The sequence below is a fragment of the Microcebus murinus genome, chromosome 19 (genome assembly GCF_040939455.1).
Source record: "Microcebus murinus isolate Inina chromosome 19, M.murinus_Inina_mat1.0, whole genome shotgun sequence".
In the NCBI taxonomy this organism is placed as follows: Eukaryota; Metazoa; Chordata; class Mammalia; order Primates; family Cheirogaleidae; genus Microcebus; species Microcebus murinus.
This window is the reverse complement of record NC_134122.1, coordinates 332,834-353,084: the sequence shown is the minus strand read 5'-3', so window position 1 is coordinate 353,084 and position 20,251 is coordinate 332,834. Positions and strand designations below refer to the sequence as shown.

The window sequence follows — 20,251 nt, the reverse complement described above, 5'->3', positions numbered from 1 at the left end:
GACTGTTCTGTTATCTTGATTGTAATGGTGGTTCAAAACTGTATGTATTAAAAAAAAAAAACTGTATGTATTTGTCAAAACTCACAGAACTGTACACTACAGAGGGTAATTTTTACTGTATGTAAATTATACCTTAATAAATTTTTTTTAGTTAAGACTTCTGTTGGACAAAGACACATCATAGACATTAATGTGTTGGCCTTTTTGGGCTGCTATAACAAAACCAGAGACCAAGTTACTTAAACAACAGACATTTATTTTATTTTTCACAGTTCTGGAGGCTAAAAAGACCAAGATCAAGGTGCCAACCAGTTCAGTTCCTGTTGAGTACCCACTTCCTGGCTCGCTGATGGTCACTGTCTTTTCTGTTGCTTATAACAGAATACCTGAAATTGAGTAATTTATAAAGAAACATTTATTTCTTGTAGTTATAGAGGCTAAGAAGTCCAAAGTCAAGGGGCTGCATCTGGTAAGGGCCTTCATGCTGGTGGGGCTCTGCAGAATCCTGAGATGGCACGAGGCAGCACATGGCCAGGGGCCAAGAACGCTCACTCAGGTCTCCTTTCCTCCTCTTCCTCTCACTCTGGCACCCAGGCTGGAGTGCAGTGGTGCCCCCGTAGCTCACTGCAACATCAAACTCCTGACTCAAGCCATCCTCTTGCTTCAGTCTCCTGAGTAGTCGGGACTACAGAAGTGTACCACCTTGCTGGGCTAATTTTTTTTTCCATTTTTTGTAGAGATGGGATATATATTGTTGCCCAAGCTGGTCTCAAACTTCCAGCCTCAAGTGATTCTCCCACCTTGTCCTCCTGAAGTGCTGGGATTACAGGTGTGAGCCACCACATCTGGCTTCTCTTCCTCTTCTTATAAAGCCACCTGTCCCACTCCCCTGATAACCCCTTTTTCCAGTCACCTCTTAAAGGCCTTACCTCTCAATACTGCCCCATTAAGGGTTAAATTTCAACAAGAGTTTTGGAGGGGACTGATATTTAAGCCATAGCAGCCACCTTCTCACTGTGTCCTCGAGTCAGAGCAAGTAGGCTGTCTATAGTCTCTTCCTATAAGGGCACTAATCCCATCGAAAGGCCCTGCCCTCATGATCACATATGCCTAATTACCTCCCAAAGACCCATCTCCAAACATCATCACCTTGGTGGGTAGGACTTCAACATGTAAATTTTAGGGTAACAACTGGGAAGAGATATTTAGAGTGGATGTAATTGACAAAAGACTCATTTCTAGAATACACAAGGAATTCCTCAAAAACAGCAACCCAGTAGGAAAAAGCAAAGACTACAAATAAGCATTCATTCAATGCTTATATTCAATTCAGAAATTCAAATGGCTGATAAGCATATAACAAAGATGCTCAGCCTCATTGGGAAATCAAGGAAATGTGCAAATACAGCACGTGACGGAGTGAAAGGTTGTCTGATAACACCAGAGAACCTGGGCATTTGGCATCACTAACACAGCTGAAGGCCTGAATGGTCTTCAGGCTGGACTCTCCTGTCTCAGCACCTACTCGGTGCAGGTGTCCACAAGGAGACAGGAGGAGCGTGCCTTAAACGCTGGTTTCACGTGTCCCTGAAGGAAGAACTGAATCCCTTCGGTGAGGTCTGAGGACGAAGACCATGTAGCAGCTTAGATGAATGAACATCTGCGCACATGGACATGGGCACACTTCTCAATCGGCTGAGCGAGGAAAGCAAGTTACAGGATAACATACCACGTAATACCATTTTTTGCAAACTTCAAAAACATATAATCAGGCTGGGTGGCTCATGCCTGTAATCCTAGCACTTTGGGAGGCCAAGGCAGGAAAATTGCTTGAGTCCAGGAGTTTGAGGTTGCTGTGAGCTAGGCTGACGCCACAGCACTCTACTCAGAGCAACAGAGTGAGACTGTCTCAAAATAACTGGGGACAACCCAAGTGTGTATCAACAGATAAATGAACTAATAAACTGGTACATCATACCATAGGTGACAACTCGGCAATAAAAAGGAATGAATTATGGACACATACAGCATTGTGCATAAATCTCAGAATAATAATGTTCCATAAAGGGAGCTAGACAAAAAGGAGTACATTCTGCATGATTCCACTGGCACAAAACTCTGGAAAATGCAAACTACCCTGTAGCGACAGCAGATTCACGGTCACTCGGGGTGAGGGGTGGGACGGGTGACAGAGGGGTCTCAGGGACGGGGAAGCACCCGGCCGGTGCTGGGGACACTCAAGGCCTTGAGTGCACTGAGGGCCTGACGGCGCAGACGTGTCAGAACTCATCAAATTACACATTTCACATATGTGTGGTTTAACGTGTCATTATACCTCAATAAAGTCATAAACAAAAACTACTTGCCAAATATTTTTAATTTACAACTTCGAAAACTAGATTAAAATCTGTATTCAGTAAGGAACTTGGCGAGAAGTCAAATTTAGGTCCAGATGACACTCTCCCGGTGGTCTCCAGCAGTTGAGAGCACAGAGCCTGACTTGTGTTTACTGATATTTTATTCAGTGGGGAAGGACTTTTAGTCTCACCTTCAAATTTGGTAAAGTACATTTCTTAGAGTAAAAATAGAACATGAGTTTGTAAGGCACCATTTAACTCCTCCTGACTCAGCCAGAGGGTTTGAAGATTTTCTTATTTTAACATTTTGCTCTGAAGTTGCTAGCACCTGCTTCCTGTCTTCTTGATGACAACGCATCTCCAGCCCCCACTGCGCCTGGAGTTCTTCAGAGCCCCCTCTGTGCCCACCACGCCTCCCCCCAGCCACGCTGGGGAGGGCACCGAAGCCCGCAGGGGGGTTGTGCAGGGAGCAGAGCTCCCTTCTTAGCCGCCTGTCACTTTCCAAAAAGATGAAGGCCTGGGTCACACCATTCTCCTCCCCATTGTGTAAAAATTGTTCAAATCACATGTGATAATAGAAGAGCTAAAAGTTAATTCTTCACATTTCTGACAAACATTTCTCATTCCTTCTTTGACAGACACCTGTCAGGGATGATCTGCCATTTTCCAACTGCCCTTTTGGCTTCCCAGGTTCCCAGGCACCAGGGAGGCAGACCCAAGACTCCTTGGACCACTGGAAAGGAACACACAGATGCACACTGAAAATGCAGCACACTGGGGGACACTGGCCTGTGGCAAGCGACTTTGGTTGGTGAGTCAGCAGTGGTGCCAACTCGTGTGCTATAAGCAGCCCCTCGCCAAGCCTGGGGACAGGGGTGGGGGGAGGCGCTTGATTGCTGCAAGGCAGGCTTGGTTTGTCCCAAAAGATAAGGACAAGATGACATTGGGGTCAAAGGACAGCCCTCAAACCTCACCACTGATGTGGTTCTTGGGGACTCATCGTCTTGCTCTCGCTGCCTTTGAGTGACCAGTGAGGCCACGTGCAAGGCAGAGAGAAGACAGGAAGCCAGGCAGGCACCAGCCCCTCCCTGGGAGGGCAGCACACATGCACTTCTGTCCTAAGCACCCCTGGATAGAGCAGGCGCCTGTGCACACTCGGTGGACAAATGTCCCAGCGAGCTTTCCTACAGCCCAAGTCTCCTCTGACCCATTGGGGTGGCTCAGCCCTGGCAGGTACCACAGTGCCCAGGCTGGGAAGGAAAGGGAGGAAGATAGTGTATGTTTTGGGAGGGTGAGACACACGTGGGGAAAGGGCCAAGCCCAGTGGCTGGGAGAGCCACGCAGCAGTCTGGCATGGGAAACCTTACTGCCAGGCGCTTGCAGCACACACAAGGCACAGGTACCATGGCCATGGAAGGCAGCACAGACGAACGCCCCCAATTAGCACTGTTTACTTAGGCCGTCCTCAGGTTATCTTTGCTTTCTGTATATACAAAGATTGGCCCACACAGATGTCCACTGCATCCTGTGAATCACGATGATGTCTCAGAAGTAAACTGTGTGGCTCACAACAGGTAGAGGGTGAAGAAAGCTCGTTCATTTGTTCATCAACAGACACAGCACACGACACAACACTTTTTAAAACGTGCACCTGCTCCCTGAAACACTGGCGAAGACATAGAGAAGGGACTGAACCCCGTACCTCCTCTGCGTTGGCTAATGTTTTTACGCACGGCTTTCAAAGGATGGAATTCAACACCTTCATCCTGATCAAAGGGGAAGCTCAGAGTTGGCAGCTTCCACAGCTACAATTTCAGAAAATTCTCTGACCAAGGTTCACATATAAAAAAGTATCCTTCCTTTCAGGCAACCCAGCATTTTCTATGTTTTCAAGATATGGTGTATTTGAAGAGAATTTTAGAGACTGTTGATGCGAATGGGGACAGCCTACTTCTTCGCCAGTTGCTGTGGTATAAAATGCCACCACCAAGGCCAACAACAGCTCCACGGCCCACAGCCCCACTGCCTCTCCTCATTGTGCACACCTGGCCCTTCTCTCTCTCACCTGCCTTCCCCAGCTTCATGGTGGGCAAGAGACACCTGCCGGGCGTGTCTATAACTTTTGGGTGGCAGACTCAGCCAAACAGAGTGAAGCCAGTTTCTTGCAACCAAACTGACAGCCACAGCCATGTGATGAACAAGTGACTTCACTGTGTGTGTACAAAAAAGCTTTGAAAAGGCTTGGTCCTGGAGCACCTGCCTCCAGACTCTTGGGCTAGCACGCCGAAGGGTCTCGGCAGATAGCCATTTTTCTTAAACCTGAGCTGCGTGCTGCACAAGGTTTCCATGTCAACCGTACATCCCAGACTTCAGAGGCAATAGCGCCTGGCTGTCATGGCTGGTGGACACCCTGGATGCATGTTCCAGACACAGGTCCACAGACAGGCTCCAGGTGAAGGTCAGGTGATTGGCTTCTACAGACAGTGCACTCGTGTGGATGTCAACTGTTAGTCCAGCTAATTCCACGCTCAGGGTGCACCGGAGTGTCTGGTGTTGCCTGTGGCTGTAAGTTCTCAGTCACTTACTCTGCTAAGCCCCACAGAGGCCACGTCTGGACTCTCTAAGAAGGCTGACCACGTTGGACACCAGGTGTGCAGGGATGTGGCTCAATGGTGCTGGGCAGGAAAAGGACCTCAGCTAAGTCCTGACTGCTGTGGGGTCCCCACAGAGCTGCTGCTGGCAGGTAAGTGCACCCTACTTCTAACATTGCCTCCTGGGGGACTACGGCTGCTCCTGCTTTACAGGTGAGGAGCCACACGTTGAAATGCATCTCCCTAAAGGTGACTCAACAGTTGTAAGCCCAATACTGCGTGTGCCAAGGTGCTACACTTCTCTCCCCTTTCTCAGAAAGTATGGCCTGAACACATTTGGGATTCGGGACAGCAGTGAGCTGGGAGTGTGGAAAAACAGAGTGGGGACCACAGGGCCCAGAGCCATCCGTAAGGGAAGGGAGGGCACAGGCAGCCAGCCTCCCTCCAGCCTACTGCTTACCCCTCTGTGTGCAGAGGGGCTGGGCCACCTTCACAAGAGGAAGAAAAGCAAGGCAGTGACCAGCTCGAGGAGAGCGGCGACCAGCAGGTGGGCAGAGGAGGCCTGGTGGTCCTGGACCGTGGCCCCCAGTCTCAGCCACATCTGAGCAGGTTGCCTCCAGCAGGGGAGCAGGTGCACTGCCTGAGGACCAGGGCTTCAGGCACCAGGTGGGAAGAATGTTCTCAACATCACAGAAAAAGGCAGGAAGGAAACACAACCCCAACCTCTGAGTGACTATCACCACTGATTCTTTTCAAGCATCTTCTTTTTCCTTCTAAAAACTTTTGCAAAGCCCAATAAATAGGTATTTTTATATTAAAAAGATTTTTGGTTTAAGAAAACACATTTTCTGGCAAGATTGTAGGAACTATGCAGATGCAAACTGGAAGTGCAGAAACAGCAAGGCGGCGGCACTTGCAGTCCAGCCTGGGGGCCGTCCTACAGCTCCTGGCAGCTCAGGGCACCTCAAAGTTTAACCAATGAACCAAAACAAGGCACAGGATCCAAGTACCGTGTTTCCCCGAAAATAAGACCCACCCATAAAATAAGCCTTAGCAGGATTTCTAAGCATTTGCCCAATATAAGCCCTACCCGGAAAGTAAGACCTAGCGATGGGTGTGGCTATGCAGCATTGTCTGCACAACCCATGCATTTCGTCACGGAGCAGTAACGAGCAGCCCTTCTCATCTGCCCCATTGTGACAGCTACTATCCCAGGTGACCAGAAAGGTGCAGGCAGCCCCACCAACAAGGTCGGCTCCCCCTGTCAGGTCCCAGCCATCCTGTGCATGCTGCAAGCTGAGGCTTTGAGGGGAAAATAACACATCCCCTGAAAATAAGCCCTAGGGTGTCTTATTGAGGAAAAATAAACATAAGACCCTGTCTTATTTTTGGGGAAACACGGTAACCCCCTCAGGCCCTGGACCCAATGAACAAAGGAGGGGCTAGAATTTCCCAATGCCTCTGGTCCTGAGGGAAGGTGCTGGAGACAGGGACCAGCCACCCGAGGGCCTGGAAAGTGAGCCCTGAGTGACTGAGGACAAGCTCCTGTGGGGAGGACACCATGCGAGTCCCAGGGCAGGCGGTGAGCAACCCCAGCCTACATCACTCGAGGCGGACGTGGAGGGTACCCCATCCAGCCAGAGGATCCCAACCCCCACCCACACACCCTCATGAAGGGGCCCAGGACACGGGGCCTGGTGGTGGCTCAGATGCATACCTCCAGCCTCTCTGGTTTGACTTCCCTCTGAGGACACAAATTCCCCAGGGCCAAGAGCGAGGAAGGGAAAACGGAGCATAGAGTGCCCCATGCCCTCCACCTTAGGCAGGCAGGAGCTACCGAGGACACCCACTGCTCACACGCAGGGAGAAAGGAGGCCAGCCAGGGGCTGCAGCTGGGCAAGCCAGGGACACCTCAGCACCTTGGCTGTCCCCCCACTCCCAGCTGGCCCTCTGTCAGATGCTCCCATGGCCAGGGCCACGGACCGGGATCCCTGCCTGGTCGCTCCTGCCCCAGAGGTGGGCCTGTGGGGCGGGAGACTGTGGAGACAGCCCAGTCCCTGGAGGAAGGGCTGGACTCAGATGTGGTGCTGGGCTCTGCTGGGGGTGGGGCGGGAGGAGGCATCCCAGAGCTCAGGAGCAGGCTCAGGGCAGCTCCCCATTCCGAACACTTCCTCCGCCTCAGCCTTCCAGCGCCTGTCAGAAATGCCAGCGGAGGCCTAGGTCACAGGGCCCCACTCCCACATAGCCTGGGGACGTCTGCCCACTGGGCAGCGAGGATGGGGACGAGGGAGACGCCCGCCACGCTCCTGCAGAGACCTGCCCTCCAGTTCCACAGCAGCCCAGCAGGGCAAGGGCAGGAGCATCACGGACACAGGTGACCCCAGGACACTCACCTAGAGCTTAGCAGAGAAGGATTCGAAATCTGCCAGCCTCGTGATGTCGTTTGGGAATGTCAGCCATGCCCCTCCATCCACCACCAGCACGGCACCTGTCACGTAGGATGCCAGCGGGCTGGCCAGGTAGAGTGCGCTGTGAGCGATCTCCGTCTTGTTCCCCAGCCTCTGCAGGGGGCTCGCCAGGACCTTTGTATTCATGCTGGCTTGGGGGCCACCTGGAGGACAGCAGGAAGCTCAGGACCCTGTGAGCTGCAGGACCCCAACATTCCCCCAGCCAGCACCTTCCCCAAGCCACATGTGGGAACAACGGGGTCATTCGGTGTCACCAAGGCCTAGCGGGCAAAGGAGTGCAGCTGCCAAGGAACCAGCACAGGGCTTTCAACATGCACCTGCCAAGGTTCTAGAAACCTCCATGGGCAGCCTGTGCCCCAGGGGAGGATCCAAGGGAGGCCTGCGCTCCCCAAGAGGCTTACCCAGGCGCCGGAATCCCTCTGTGCCACTGATGGGGCCGGGGGCAAGGCTGTTGACACGGATGTTCTGGGGGCCCCACTCCACAGCCAAGTGCCGCGTCATTGCATCTGCGTGGAAGGGAAGTGGACATCAGGGGAGGACGCAGGGCCACTCTGCCTTCTGGGGTGGCCCGAGTGGGTGGGAGCCCAGGGCCAAGGCCAGGCCTCTCCGCTGCCCACAGCTGGGCCCAGCTTCTCCTGGAGATGGCCGGCCTCCAGTGTGGTCAGGAATGGGGCCCACAGAGAACCCAGGTGGCAGGCTGGGGTGCCCCTACCCATGGCTGCCTTGGCTGAGCCCGCGTGCACCTGGAGCACCTGCCCCCGGTTACCCAAGGTTGCAGTGATGTTCACGATCACCCCTCCATGGTCCTGCAACACACGGGGGTTGGGGGGGCAGTGAGCAGGTGACCAGAAGGTGGGAGGCTCCAGCCGAGAGGACACCTACCTGCAAGAACTTCTCATAGAGCACGCGGGACACGTTGAAAGTGCCAATGGTATCGATGTCCATTACAGTCTTGAAGGCGTTGAAGGACAACGCACCGGCAGGGCACAGGAAATTCCCAGCTGCACCTGCAGAGTAAAGGAGACGGCAGGTGTGCTGGAGCGCTGGGGGGAGGGATGCCAGTGGCCCTGCAGGGAGGCTGCAGGAGGGAGCCCGTATGTCCTGCAGGCAGGTAGAGCATATGGACCCTCAGTGTGCTCCAAGCTGGACAGGGAAGGAGACCCTTGCACTTGGACAGGACAGAGACCTGAGATATCATGGATAGAAATGTGTCCCCCAAAAAGACACACTGAAGTCCTGACCTCTGGTACTTGTGAATGTGGCCTTTTGAAAATAGGGTCTTTTTCTAGCTTACACTCTTCTGTCAAAAAAAAAAAAAAAAAAAAAAAAGAAAATAGGGTCTTTGGCCGGGCGCTGTGGCTCACGCCTGTAATCCTAGCTCTTGGGAGGCCGAGGCGGGCGGATTGCTCAAGGTCAGGAGTTCGAAACCAGCCTGAGCAAGAGCGAGACCCCGTCTCTACTATAAATAGAAAGAAATTAATTGGCCAACTGATATATATATAAAAAATTAGCCGGGCATGGTGGCACATGCCTGTAGTCCCAGTACCTGGGAGGCTGAGGCAGAAGGATCGCTTGAGCCCAGGAATCTGAGGTTGCTGTGAGCTAGGCTGACGCCACGGCACTCACACTAGCCTGGGCAACAAAGCGAGACTCTGTCTCAAAAAAAAAAAAAAAGGGCCGGGCGCGGTGGCTCACGTCTGTAATCCTAGCTCTCTGGGAGGCCGAGGCGGGCGGATTGCTCGAGGTCGGGAGTTCGAAACCAGCCTGAGCGAGACCCCGTCTCTACCAAAAATAGAAAGAAATTAATTGACCAACTAAAAAAACATATATATACAAAAAATTAGCCGGGCATGGTGGCGCATGCCTGTAGTCCCAGCTACTCAGGAGGCTGAGGCAGTAGGATGGCTTGAGCCCAGGAGATTGAGGTTGCTGTGAGCTAGGCTGACGCCATGGCACTCATTCTAGCCTAGGCAACAAAGCAAGACTCTGTCTCAAAAAAAAAAAAAAGAAAGAAAATAGGGTCTTTGCAGATATAACCAAGTTACAATGAAGTCACACTGAATTGGGGTGAGCTCCAAATCCAATGACTGATGTCCCCATAATAAGAGAAGACACAGAAGCCGGGAGAGGTGGCTCCCGCCTGTAATCCTAGCACTCTGGGAGGCTGAGGCGGGCAGATTGCTCGAGGTCAGGAGTTCGAAACCAGCCTGAGCAAGAGCGAGACCCCCGTCTCTACCATAAATAGAAATAAATTAATTGGCCAACTAATATATAGAGAAAAAGTTAGCCGGGCATGGTGGTGCATGCCTGTAGTCCCAGCCACTTGGGAAGCTGAGGCAGAAGGATTGCTTGAGCCCAGGAGTTTGAGGTTGCTGTGAGCTAGGCTGATGCCACGGCACTCACTGTAGCCTAGGCAACAAAGTGAGACTTTGTCTCAAAAAAAAAGAGAGAAAGAGAGAGAGAGAGAGAGAGAAGACACAGAGACACACAGCCCATTTGACACAGAGGCAGAAAGTAGAGCAATGCATCTATGAGCCAAGGACTGCCAGTAACACCAGAGCTAAGATAAAGGCATGGAACAGATTCTCCCCAGGAGCTTCAGAGAGCCTGGCTCTGCTATCACCTTGACCTTGGACTTTCTAGCCCCTAGAACTGAGAAAGATTATATTTCTGTTGCTATAAGCCACACATGTTGTGGTGCTCTGTTAGCCCCAGGAAACTAATGCACAGGATAGTTCTAAAAGAGAATTTCAGGCTGGGCTGGTGGCTCAAGCCTGTAATCCTAGCACTCTGGGAGGCTGAGGCAGGAGGATCACTCAACGTCAGGAGTTTGAAATCAGCCTGAGCAAGAGCAAGACCTCGTCTCTACTAAAAATAGAAAGAAATTAATTGGCCAATTAAAAATACACAGAAAAAATTAGCTGGGCATGGTGGCGCTTGCCTGTAGTCCCAGCTACTCAGGAGGCTGAGGCAGGAAGATCACTTGAGCCCAGGAGTTTGAGGATGCTGTGAGCTAGGCTGATGCCATGGCACTCTAGCCCAGGCAACAGAGTGAGATTCTACCTCAAAAAAAAAAAAAAAAAATTTTCAGCAAGAGAACCCTTAATGTAAACTGTGGATTACAGTTAGTAATAACAAATCAATACTGTTCACCAACTGTAACAAATGCAAGATGTTACTAAACTGGGGGTGGGTATATGGAATTCCATGTACTACCTGCTCAACGATTCTGTAAATCTTAAACTGTACTAAAAAAATAAGGTCTATTTTTTTTTTTTTTTTTTTGAGACAGAGTCTTACTCTCTTGCCTGGGTTAGAGTGCTGTGGCATCTGGCTAGTTCACAATAACCTCAAACTCCTGGGCTCAAGGGATCGATCCTCCTACCTCAGCCTCCCGGGTAGCTGGGACTACAGGCATGCACCACAATGTCTAATTTTTTCTATTTTTAGTTGTTTGGCTAATTTCTTTGTACTTATACTAGGCATGAGGACTCGCTCTTGCTCAGGCTATTCTTGAACTCCTAAACTCAAACGATCCGCCCGCCTTGGCCTCCTGGAGTGCTAGGATTATAGGCGTGAGCCACCAGGCCCTGCTTATTATTTTGTTTTAAGGAAGAATTTCAGGACACAAGGTACCCCTGGGCCTGTATCAGTCACATTCACGGCCAGTGGCTTGAGTGGAGGCCGTGCTGACCCACCACCTGGAAGCAGCAGAGCCTGGCCCAAGACAGAGCCTGGAGCCTGGGTCTTCACCTCCGGTACTTGCAGCAACTGCAGCTGTGCCTGAGGTGGGCACCTAGGCACTCTGGCACGGTCCCCATGCAAGGACCAGAGTTCTGGGGCCTCCAAATGGTATTGCTGACCTGCCAGAAGCCCCCCAGCCTCGTTCAACACTGACTCACAGTTAATAAGAATGTCGATTTTGCCAAACTCCTTCAGCGCCTGGTCCACAGCAGCCATGATAGCTGGGGGTGCTCGGACGTCCATGGATAGAGGGAGGCACCGCTGGCCAGTGGCAGCAGCCAGCTTCTTGGCAGCCTAGAAGCCAGACAAAAAGACACAAGTGGACAGCCCAGCAGCCTCAGCCTGGAGGAACAGCCTTCAGAGTCTATGAAGATGACATGTCTAGGTTCTACCAGAACCCTGGATTTGCTGCTGGACCCACTCTGGGGAGCCCAGCCTCCACGTGGCCACGAGCTCTGGTGGGGCATTTGTAAGACATCCCATGCTCTCTATCTGCCCCCTGCCCCTGCCCAGAATCCTCCCTTTGTTCTACCATCACTGGTCAAGGGCAGCCCCACCTGAATTTCTGTCCCTGCCAGAGGTGGCACCGGTGAGATTCTGGCCAGGGTCAAGGACCCAGGTAGGTGGGACACCTTCACAACCCTACTAAGTCCAGAGATCTCTCTGGTGGCCATATTATCCCCCAATATGAGGGCCCCTCACAGGACCCAGGAATCACTTCCCCAAAGCTCCATATTTGGGAGAGGAGAAGGTTCAGTTGTCACTATCCCCTGGACCTCAGCACCCTCCTAGCCCAGGCTCAGGGCCCCCCACAGCTATCTGTGGATGGGACCACAGGAGAGACCCTCACCATAGACACTCTGGGCAGGCTCCGGCTGGCGATGACTGTGTGGCAGCCATGCCTGCAAAACCAGAGGCGTGAGGCAGGCATGAGGACAGCAAGGCATGAGGAGCACTCCCAGGTGGGCTCCTGCCCAGGCACTTGTGGCAGAGATCCCACCCAAGAGTTTCTTGGCAAAAGTACCAATTAAGGGCTGAAGGCACGGCTGGCAGAGGGCATGGACTGAGCAGGGCTGAGCAACTATGGAGGAACCTCAGGCGAATGCCATTGCTGCCCACTCCCGGGTTTCTGAGCTGGGCCCCTCTGGGATGGGGGCATCCCACTCACAAAGGCTTGCAGACCCCACCCTAAACTCCTTGTGCATGCAGAGACAGCTGTGGCCCACAGATGCAGCCCAGACATCTGCCTGGGGTCTGCTTTGTCCCCCTGGCTCAGCCCCACATGCCTGAACCCCCTTCCCCTCATGGAAATGGAGTGAAGGGCACAGAGCCCATTCTGGAGCAGGTGCCTCCCCTGCCCCACACCCTGACAAATGCAGCCTCACAGTAACAACAAAGGTAACTACTGCCTGCTAAGCAGGTCCCTGGGAGCTACAACAGCCCATCTAATCCTCAAAACAACCCTGAGCATAGATGGCCAGGCTCTTCTCAGAGAAGCAACATGCTCAAAGCCTCAGCTTTAAAGACAAGTTCACCCAACCTCTTCCTGTGGGACTCACCTGTTTGGTATTTAAAGTAGGGGCACTTGGGGGAACCTCACCCCCAGCCTCAGCCTAACTCTGGGCTTCTGCCAGGTAGGGTGACAAGTTGCTAACCCTGGCCAAAGGTCACAGAACTTGTTTGTGTCCCAAGAGGCAATGTGCTCTGCACGGTAGGGGGGGGGGGGTGTCTGATACAACAAGCCCTGACCCCAGCTCTAAGGCCCCAGGAGGCCCCAAGACCAGAGCCATAAAACCTCCATTGGCCTCTAGGAGACCCGAGTCCAGCCTCCCCCCTGGGCCAATACCTAACTCCTGAGACCCTCTAGGAGGCACCTGGACTCTGCTGGGCAGGCGGGGCACGTCCACGCCCCACGCCCTAGAGGAGCTCCAGAGCAGTGCTCACCTCATGAAAATCTCAGCAATCCGGAACCCAATCCCAGAGCCACCGCCTGTGATAAACGCCACTTTGTCCCTGAGAGCAGAAAAAAGGAGGCTCTTTTAGAAGATCGCTGTCAACGGAGGGGGACAGGCGGGTGGCCACGGACGGCGCTGACCCTCTCAACCGGGCGCTTCCGCTCGGTCTGAATTGTTGAGAAGGAACGTGCGCGACTTTTACAGGAAGAAAAGAAGAAACTGCTTTTCAAAACCTGGTATTTCTGGGCTTTCTGGGTCTTCAGGAAAAGTGACTTCGACCTACAACTCTGCTCAGAAGGTGACCAGGCGAGACCCGCTTTCGAGCACCCGAGCCGTCGCCAGCCCACTCCACCGCGGCGGGACAGGCGGGCGCTCACCGGAGCAGGTCGGGGCAGAAGAGGTGGCGGTACTCGGGCAGGCAGGCGTCGTCCTCCACGTCCGGCGGCGGCTGCGCCATGGCACCCTGCACGGCGGGAGCAGCGAGGACTGCGGGACCCGGCCGGTGAACTGCCCCGACCGCTCTTCCTGGACAAGCCCCGCCCCCGCGCACAGCATGCTGGGACTCGTAGTCCCCGCGCACGGCATGCTGGGACTCGAGGTCGGTCCGGGCCGCGCGCGCGCAGCGGGCGCAGGCGCAGTGCGGTGCGGGCGCTGGATGGTGCCTTCCTCGCGGGCTTCACCCGTCCTGGGCGTCCGCGCCGTGGTCGGAGCCTGCCGGCTGCATCGGACGCTCCCCGTTCCCGCTATGAGGCCGGGCTCGCGCGGCGGCCCGGGGCTTCTCGGACTCCACCGCCGCCGCGGGCCCAGCCGTGCTCCTCGAACACCGAGTTGGGGAGTTTGGGCCCTTCGCCCCCGCACCTCACCCTTCCCTGTTGCACAAATTCGGCGAAGGAAGAGGGAAGGGAAACTAACGCCAAACTAACGCCGGGAAAGCAGAGGAAAAGGACGAGAGCATTTCCCTCGCGTGCGTTCCTTCGGGCCAGTTCCCTGCATGACCGGTTTGGTGACCAATAAAGGGCGGCTGGCACTTCATCCGTGCCCCACGTGGCTAACCAGGCAGTGGCCGATGCCCTGAACCCGGGACGCAGGCAACCGTCACCAACACGTCAGAAAGTAGACTAAGTGACGCCCAAGTTGGCTTCAGCAGGTGAAATGTTTGGCGGGGTCTGCTACCTGTGCTGAGGGCCCGAGGACACACCTGTAGCAGCGAGCACTGACTTCCGGACCCAGGGGTGGGGTGTTATGTGTGGCATCAACGTGGCAACAACTGGATATTTGGCAGCTCCCTCCGGCTTTGGGCGACAAAGTGGGGGAGGTCTGTGGTCACCAGACTCATTCTGCCCTGGGGGCTCTCAGCCCCTTCCTACCCCTTCCTGCCCACTCCAGCTGCAGCCTCCTACCCGCTCAGGGAAGGCTGCTCCTCCTGGCACAGCACCAACCCTGGGGCTCAGCCTGTATTCCCCCAGGTCTCAGGCTGGAGGTCTCTGGACCCTTGTCTGGCTCATACATTCCACAAAGTTATGGATCCCTTCCTGAGTGTGCAAGACAGTAAGCTTCATTTTTATTATTTATTTTTGCTTTGAGTCAGAGTCTCTGTTACCCTGGCTGGAGTGCAGTGGCATGATCATAGCTCCTTGCATCCTCAAATTCCTAGGCTAAGCCAGCCTCCCGCCTCAGCATCCCCAGTAGCTGGGACTACGGGCACATGCCACCACATCAAGCTAGTTTTTCTTACTTTTTTTTTTTTTTTTTTTGTAGAGATGGGGTCCTGCTGTGTTGCCAGGCTGGTCTCAAACTCCTGGGCTCAAGTGATCCTCCCGCTTCAGCATCCCAAAGTGCTGGGATTACAGGCATAGGCCACTGTGCCTGGCCACCTTCATTTTTAAACTGCTTACTACTTGCATAAAAGTGTCATTCCTACCTCAGAGATGGCAGAAGTCATTATGACTTCATAATGAGTGCACCACCCCCATGTCCAGCACAGTGAATTTTAATATCTCCGCTTTGGGGGAGAAGCGGTTACAGTACCCACCTTGGAAAACACCCCAAAAGTTGTCTGGCACTTTGGTAGAGAAAAGATTTGGCGCAATCTTATGCTGGTTTGGATACAGAAAGGCACGTGAAGTTAGTGGCTCAAACTCCTCCAGGCTGGGGTGCAGCAGGTGCTCAGGGAAGTGATCTGGGAGACAGGTATGGGCATAGGCGTGAGTTCTTGTTGACCGAGGTAGTTGGTCCTGGTTGGACGCTGGGGTGGCCCAGGGCAGCCTGAGCCCTCAGGCTGGGTACACGCTGCTCTGATGGCCCCCGTCTGCCCAGTTCACCAGCTCACTGCTCTGGAACCACAGTTGGATCTCTCTCTGGGCCCCCTCTACGGAGTCACTGGCGTGGATGATGTTCCTGTGCCAGGTGGCAGGAGGGAAAGGTAAGGCTCAGGCTGCAGTGTGCACCTTGGGGAGTCCCAGGATCCATCTTTTACTCCCCTGTTGCCCCCTGTCTAGGGGTACAAGGCGGGCGATTGTGCAGAGAAGAAAGAATAACAGAGGGCTGGGAAACCAGGTTCCAGCCTGGCTTCAGCTTCTAGCTCACAACCTCCTGCACCAGCCCAGACCCCAGCTTTTGAACACCTCATTTCCCCCAGCTTGTCCCATGCCAGCCCTTAGGGGTGTCTGGCCAGTTAGTCAGGTAACAGGCAATGACGGCAGAGTACACACACAACACAAAGCAAATGCATCATCTCCTCCTAAGTGCAGGAAAGGGTCGTGAAGAAAGCTCCAGCGACGTAAGCTGTGGTATCCCACCATAAGTCTTTTGGCTTCACCTTCAGCACAGCAAGACACCCAGGTCTTGTGGATCTGCCTTAGGAATAAGCCGTCACCCCAAACACTGGCCCTCCTTGCCCCCGAGTGGGCAGCTGAGTGTGTCAGGGCCCCATACCTGCTGATGTGGATGCTGAAGTCTCCCCGGATGGTCCCAGGGGCGGCCTCCGCCGAGTCGGTATGTCCTATCATGGCCCTTGAGGCACGGACCACATTGTACCCTTCCCAGACCTGCAGTGAGAGATTCAGTCTGGAGAGAAGTGGAGAGCACCAAGGGCTCCCAGGCTCAATCCAGGGCGCTTCCTTTTGCTTGGGGGAGGACACCCCTGCAGGCCCTCCACTGCCCCTGCCCGCCATACCATGGCCACTACCGGCCCGGAGCTCATGTAGCTGATGAGGGCTGGGTAGAAGGGCTTTCTCTTCAGGTCCTGGTAGTGCTCAGCAAGGACACTCTCAGGCGCCTGGGTGGTACAGGGAGATGGGTAAGAGAAGCCCCCAGAGAGTAAACTCTGGGCACTGGGCAGGTGGCTGTGGTGCCCTGACCTCAGAGCACCTTGAAGATAACACCTACATGAGTTCCCAGCCACAGAACAGATGCCTCCCTACCCGCTTCCACTGCCAAACCCAGGACATTCCTGAGATATCCCCTCAGGGACACCCGCCAGCCGTGAGCCCTGGTACCTGCAGCATCTTCATCCCCACCAGCTTGAAGCCCCGCCGCTCAAAGCGCTGGATCACATCCCCAACCAGCCGCCGCTGCACCCCATCTGGCTTCACCGCCACCAAGGTCCGCTCCCGGGTCCAAGTGGGCCCTCCTTTAAAAGAGGAGGGATCAGGGCTGCTGCTGCCTCACTCGTCAATGTCTCCCTGACCTGGACTCCTCTGCCAGGGCCCAGTCAGCACCGGGCTTCAGGGTGTCTGCCTCTACTCAGGGCAGCTCTGCAAGAGACAAGCATGGTACCCAGAGCCAGAAAGAGCCCCCCGTGGCACCGCCTGTCAGGGATACCAAGGCAGAATGTCCCAGGGTCTTCTAGCCTGTCGGAGGGGCCACAGCTTTGCTCAGGCAGTAGCAGAGGCTGCCCAAGGTGGAGCCAGCTTCCCCTGATAAGACATCTTAGTCTAGGGGCCAGGGAGCCACAGCCCCGCTCAGTGACTGCTGGAGGCCTGGAGACGCTACACAACTCTGGCCTCGATTTTGACTACTGTCCCTCTGCGTGATGGCACAGACAGTCTGAACCCAGACCACCCTCTGGATTTGAGGTGAAGGCATGGCAGAGACCCAGGTGGAAGTGAACTTCTTCTACCAGGTGGGCCATGGACACAGGGACAATAGGGGCCTGAAGATGGAGAAGGCAGGGAGAGGGTTCTTGTCTGCAGCCAGCAGACTCTAGAGGGCTTCTTCTCTCACACCCTGCCAGGTGGGGAACTCTGCTGCTGGGGGGTTCCAATGCCAGATGCTTCCAGACCCAGGGTCGGCACTGAGCTTTGCTCTGCCCCAGCCTGTCTCCTCTGGAGGGGCACTGCCGGGGAGCCAGGAGACATGCCAACCTCCTACAGCCCCAGGCCCCTCCCAGAGTGATGCTGACCCTCTAGCATTAGGTCCAAGGTCAAATGCTGCTTTTGAAAAGAGCCCAGACCCTGGATGTCCCAGAAAAAGGGTGGACAGAACCAAAGGAGAAATGGCGAGTTAGGGTCCGGGCAGGCTGCATGTCCGGCCTCACCTCGGGGAGGGAAAATTAACCACAGCTAGTGCTGAGTAGCAGGCACTGGGTGCCCACCACGGGCCTTCAGGACTGAGTGGGGCCCATGAGAGGAACCCCCTGGCTTGATTGCTCCCCCCAAAGCCAGTTCAGTCCCTCTTGTATGTAGCCTGGGGGCTCTGCCGCCAGCTGCTCTGTGCCTTGGAAGATGGCAGTCACTTGTCAGGGCCTATGGAAAGAACATTATGATATCTGGCTCTCAGGAAGCACCCCGCGAGTTGGCAGCAGTGGGCCAGGCCGACGCAGGGCCTAGTGTCCCCACTCTGGCCTAACCCGGCGGGAGACGGCCCAGCCACAGCGGCTCCTGGGGAGTGCTCCCCTGCAGGGGAGGAGCCTCTCCAGGAGCCCCCTGCCGAGCTGACCTCCATCACCGCCCTGTCCGGCCTCCAGGCCTTTGGATTTCAATTGCTCCAGGGCCCTCGGCCCCCCGCCGATCCGAGGCACTCTGGGGAGAAGGACAGCAGGGCCCCGGCCAGGCGGGAGAGGAACTCGGAGACGGGGAGAGCGCCACGCCGAGTCTGCGCCTTCAGACTTGGCTGGACCCCCACCCCCGGCCTGCCCCGCCGCACGTGCGCGAACAAAGGCCGAGCGGCGCGCCCTCCCGCCGGCCTCCCGGGTCGTCCGGCCCGACTCACCCGAGCAGGTGCGCGCGAGCAAGCCAGGGCCTGGGGCGCGCAGGCCACAGCGCAGCCCCACCAGCGCGGCGACCCCGAAGAGGCCGCCCATGACGCGGGGCGGAGGGGAGCGCGGCCCGGAGCCGGGACGGGAGGGCGGTGCCAGGCCCCAGGCCCGTCCTCCGGCCCCGGCCCCGCCCCGGCCCCCAGCCCTCCACGGATCTGCCCGCTCGGCCCGGCCCCCAACCAGCCGCAGACCCGCCCCCTGGCCCTGGCCCGTCCCCATGGCTACAGCCCTTCTCCGGGTCTGCCCCTGCAGCATTGCTGACCCACGCTCCAGGCGCGCCGCACCTGCAGAGCCCGGGGCTCACTGGCACGTGGGAGTGTTGTTGTTTTTTTTCTGAGACAAGGTCCTGCCCAGGCTGGAGTGCAGCGATGTCATTACAGCTCATTGCAACTTCCCACTTCTGGCCTCAAGCAACCTCCTGCCTCCGCCTCCTCCGGAGCAGCTGGGACTACAGGTGGGCACCACCACGCCCAGATAATTTTTCTATTTTTAGGATATAATTTTTGCTATTTTATGGGCTCTCGCGCTTGCTCTGGCTGGTCTCGAACTCCTGAGCTCAAGTGATCCTCCTGCCTTGGCCTCCCAGAGTGCTAGGATTATAGGCGCTAGCCACCGCTCATGGCTGGGGGAATGTTTAATGTCGATTTCTGTTGAAATAAGAAGAAAAAACAAAATATAATCATAATGCATCCAGCTTGGATTATATTAGTCTTTATACCAACGCATCGTTAGATATCTTTCAAAATATTTTTAGTGGGGGAAGGTCCACCCAAATCCTAATGCTGCCCTGTTAGCAGGAGGGTCAGCCAGAGTTTCCAGAACCACATCCTTCTCCTGGACCTGGGTCCCTTTTTTTTATTATTTTATTTTTATTTATTTATTTATTTGTTTGAGACGGAGTTTCACTCTATTGCCTGGGCATCAGCCTAGCTCACAGCAACCTCAAACTCCTGGGCTCAGGCCAGGCGATCCTCCTGCCTCAGCCTCCTGAGTAGCTGGGACCACCGGCATGCACCACCACGCCCAGCTAATTTTGTCCATATATTTTTAGTTGTCCAGCCAATTTCTTTCTATTTTTTTAGTAGAGACAGGGTCTCCCTCTTCCTCAGGCTGGTCTCAAACTCCTGAGCTCAAATGATCCGCCCCCCTCGGCCTCCCAGAGTGCCAGGCCAGACCTGGGCTCCGTTGGAGATGACACCGTCCCTAAGAGGAAGGCACTAGAGGGAGCCCGACTGTCACAGGCAAGGTTAGCCCCGGGTTTATCAACCTCCCCTTAGTCCGTGAATTTGAATGGGGAAAACCCCACCTTTATTGCCTACTGGCCTCAGATGTGACTGTGAATGTGAGGGACAAGCTCTGCTCATAGATTCAGGCTGTGACTTTTGCACGAACAGCAATCACAGGTACAATAGTGTTAGTGTAGATGCCAAGACATGCTATTGTTTGAAATAGGTAATCTCGGGGGGCGGGGGGAATGGGCATTTATTGAAACCTTAAAATCTATACCCCCATAATATGCCAGGGAATAAAAAGAACATTTAAAAAATAAAAAAATAAAAAGAAATAGGTAATCTCCTGCTAGGTCTTTCTTAATGAATATTTAGAAAACCATATATTGTTTTTTTTGTCAGTGTGAATGTAATTGTTTTCTTAATTTCATTTTTTTTTTTTTTTTTTTTGAGACAGAGTCTCGCTTTCTTGCCTAGGCTAGAGTGAGTCAGCTCACAGCAACCTCAAACTCCTGGGCTCAAGCGATCCTCCTGCCTCAGCCTCCCGAGTAGCTGGGACTACTGGCACAAGCCACCATGCCCGGCTGATTTATATATATATATATATTAGTTGGCCAATTAATTTCTTTCTATTTTTATGGTAGAGACGG

At 54.4% G+C, this 20,251-nt stretch overlaps 2 protein-coding genes and 1 long non-coding RNA gene across 6 annotated transcripts; 1 reads left to right on the top strand and 2 right to left on the bottom strand.

The window, feature by feature from the left end:
• Positions 1-235: 235 nt before the first annotated feature.
• Positions 236-13,659, bottom strand: DECR2 (2,4-dienoyl-CoA reductase 2). 3 transcript variants are annotated; one of them, XM_012737803.3, is made up of 9 exons: positions 13,493-13,659; positions 13,105-13,173; positions 12,011-12,062; positions 11,319-11,454; positions 8,299-8,423; positions 8,129-8,222; positions 7,818-7,922; positions 7,342-7,559; positions 236-386 (listed from the first exon to the last, which is right to left on the bottom strand). In XM_012737803.3, the coding sequence occupies exons 1-8, from the start codon at positions 13,570-13,572 to the stop codon at positions 7,342-7,344; spliced, it is 879 nt and encodes a 292-aa protein (XP_012593257.2). In that variant the 5' UTR covers positions 13,573-13,659; the 3' UTR covers positions 236-386. The 3 variants fall into 3 exon arrangements, with proteins under 3 accessions (XP_012593257.2, XP_012593261.2, XP_012593258.2); XM_012737807.2 differs by lacking the exon at positions 13,493-13,659 and adding an exon at positions 13,349-13,486; XM_012737804.3 differs by lacking the exon at positions 236-386 and adding an exon at positions 2,360-3,090.
• A 90-nt stretch (positions 13,660-13,749) lies between these two features.
• On the top strand, positions 13,750-15,040 carry LOC142862406 (uncharacterized). Its single transcript, XR_012913462.1, has 2 exons — positions 13,750-14,663; positions 14,874-15,040. It is a non-coding gene; the product is annotated as an uncharacterized LOC142862406 (long non-coding RNA).
• Positions 15,041-15,089: 49 nt separating this feature from the next.
• Positions 15,090-18,506, bottom strand: NME4 (NME/NM23 nucleoside diphosphate kinase 4). Of its 2 annotated transcripts, XM_012737810.2 has the most exons (5): positions 18,327-18,503; positions 16,613-16,746; positions 16,291-16,392; positions 16,050-16,162; positions 15,090-15,512 (listed from the first exon to the last, which is right to left on the bottom strand). In XM_012737810.2, exons 1-5 carry the CDS (start codon positions 18,415-18,417, stop codon positions 15,389-15,391), a joined length of 564 nt encoding a protein of 187 aa, XP_012593264.1. In that variant the 5' UTR covers positions 18,418-18,503; the 3' UTR covers positions 15,090-15,388. The 2 variants fall into 2 exon arrangements, with proteins under 2 accessions (XP_012593264.1, XP_075851020.1); XM_075994905.1 differs by lacking the exon at positions 16,291-16,392 and having other exon boundaries at positions 18,327-18,506.
• Between the last annotated feature and the right edge of the window lie 1,745 nt (positions 18,507-20,251).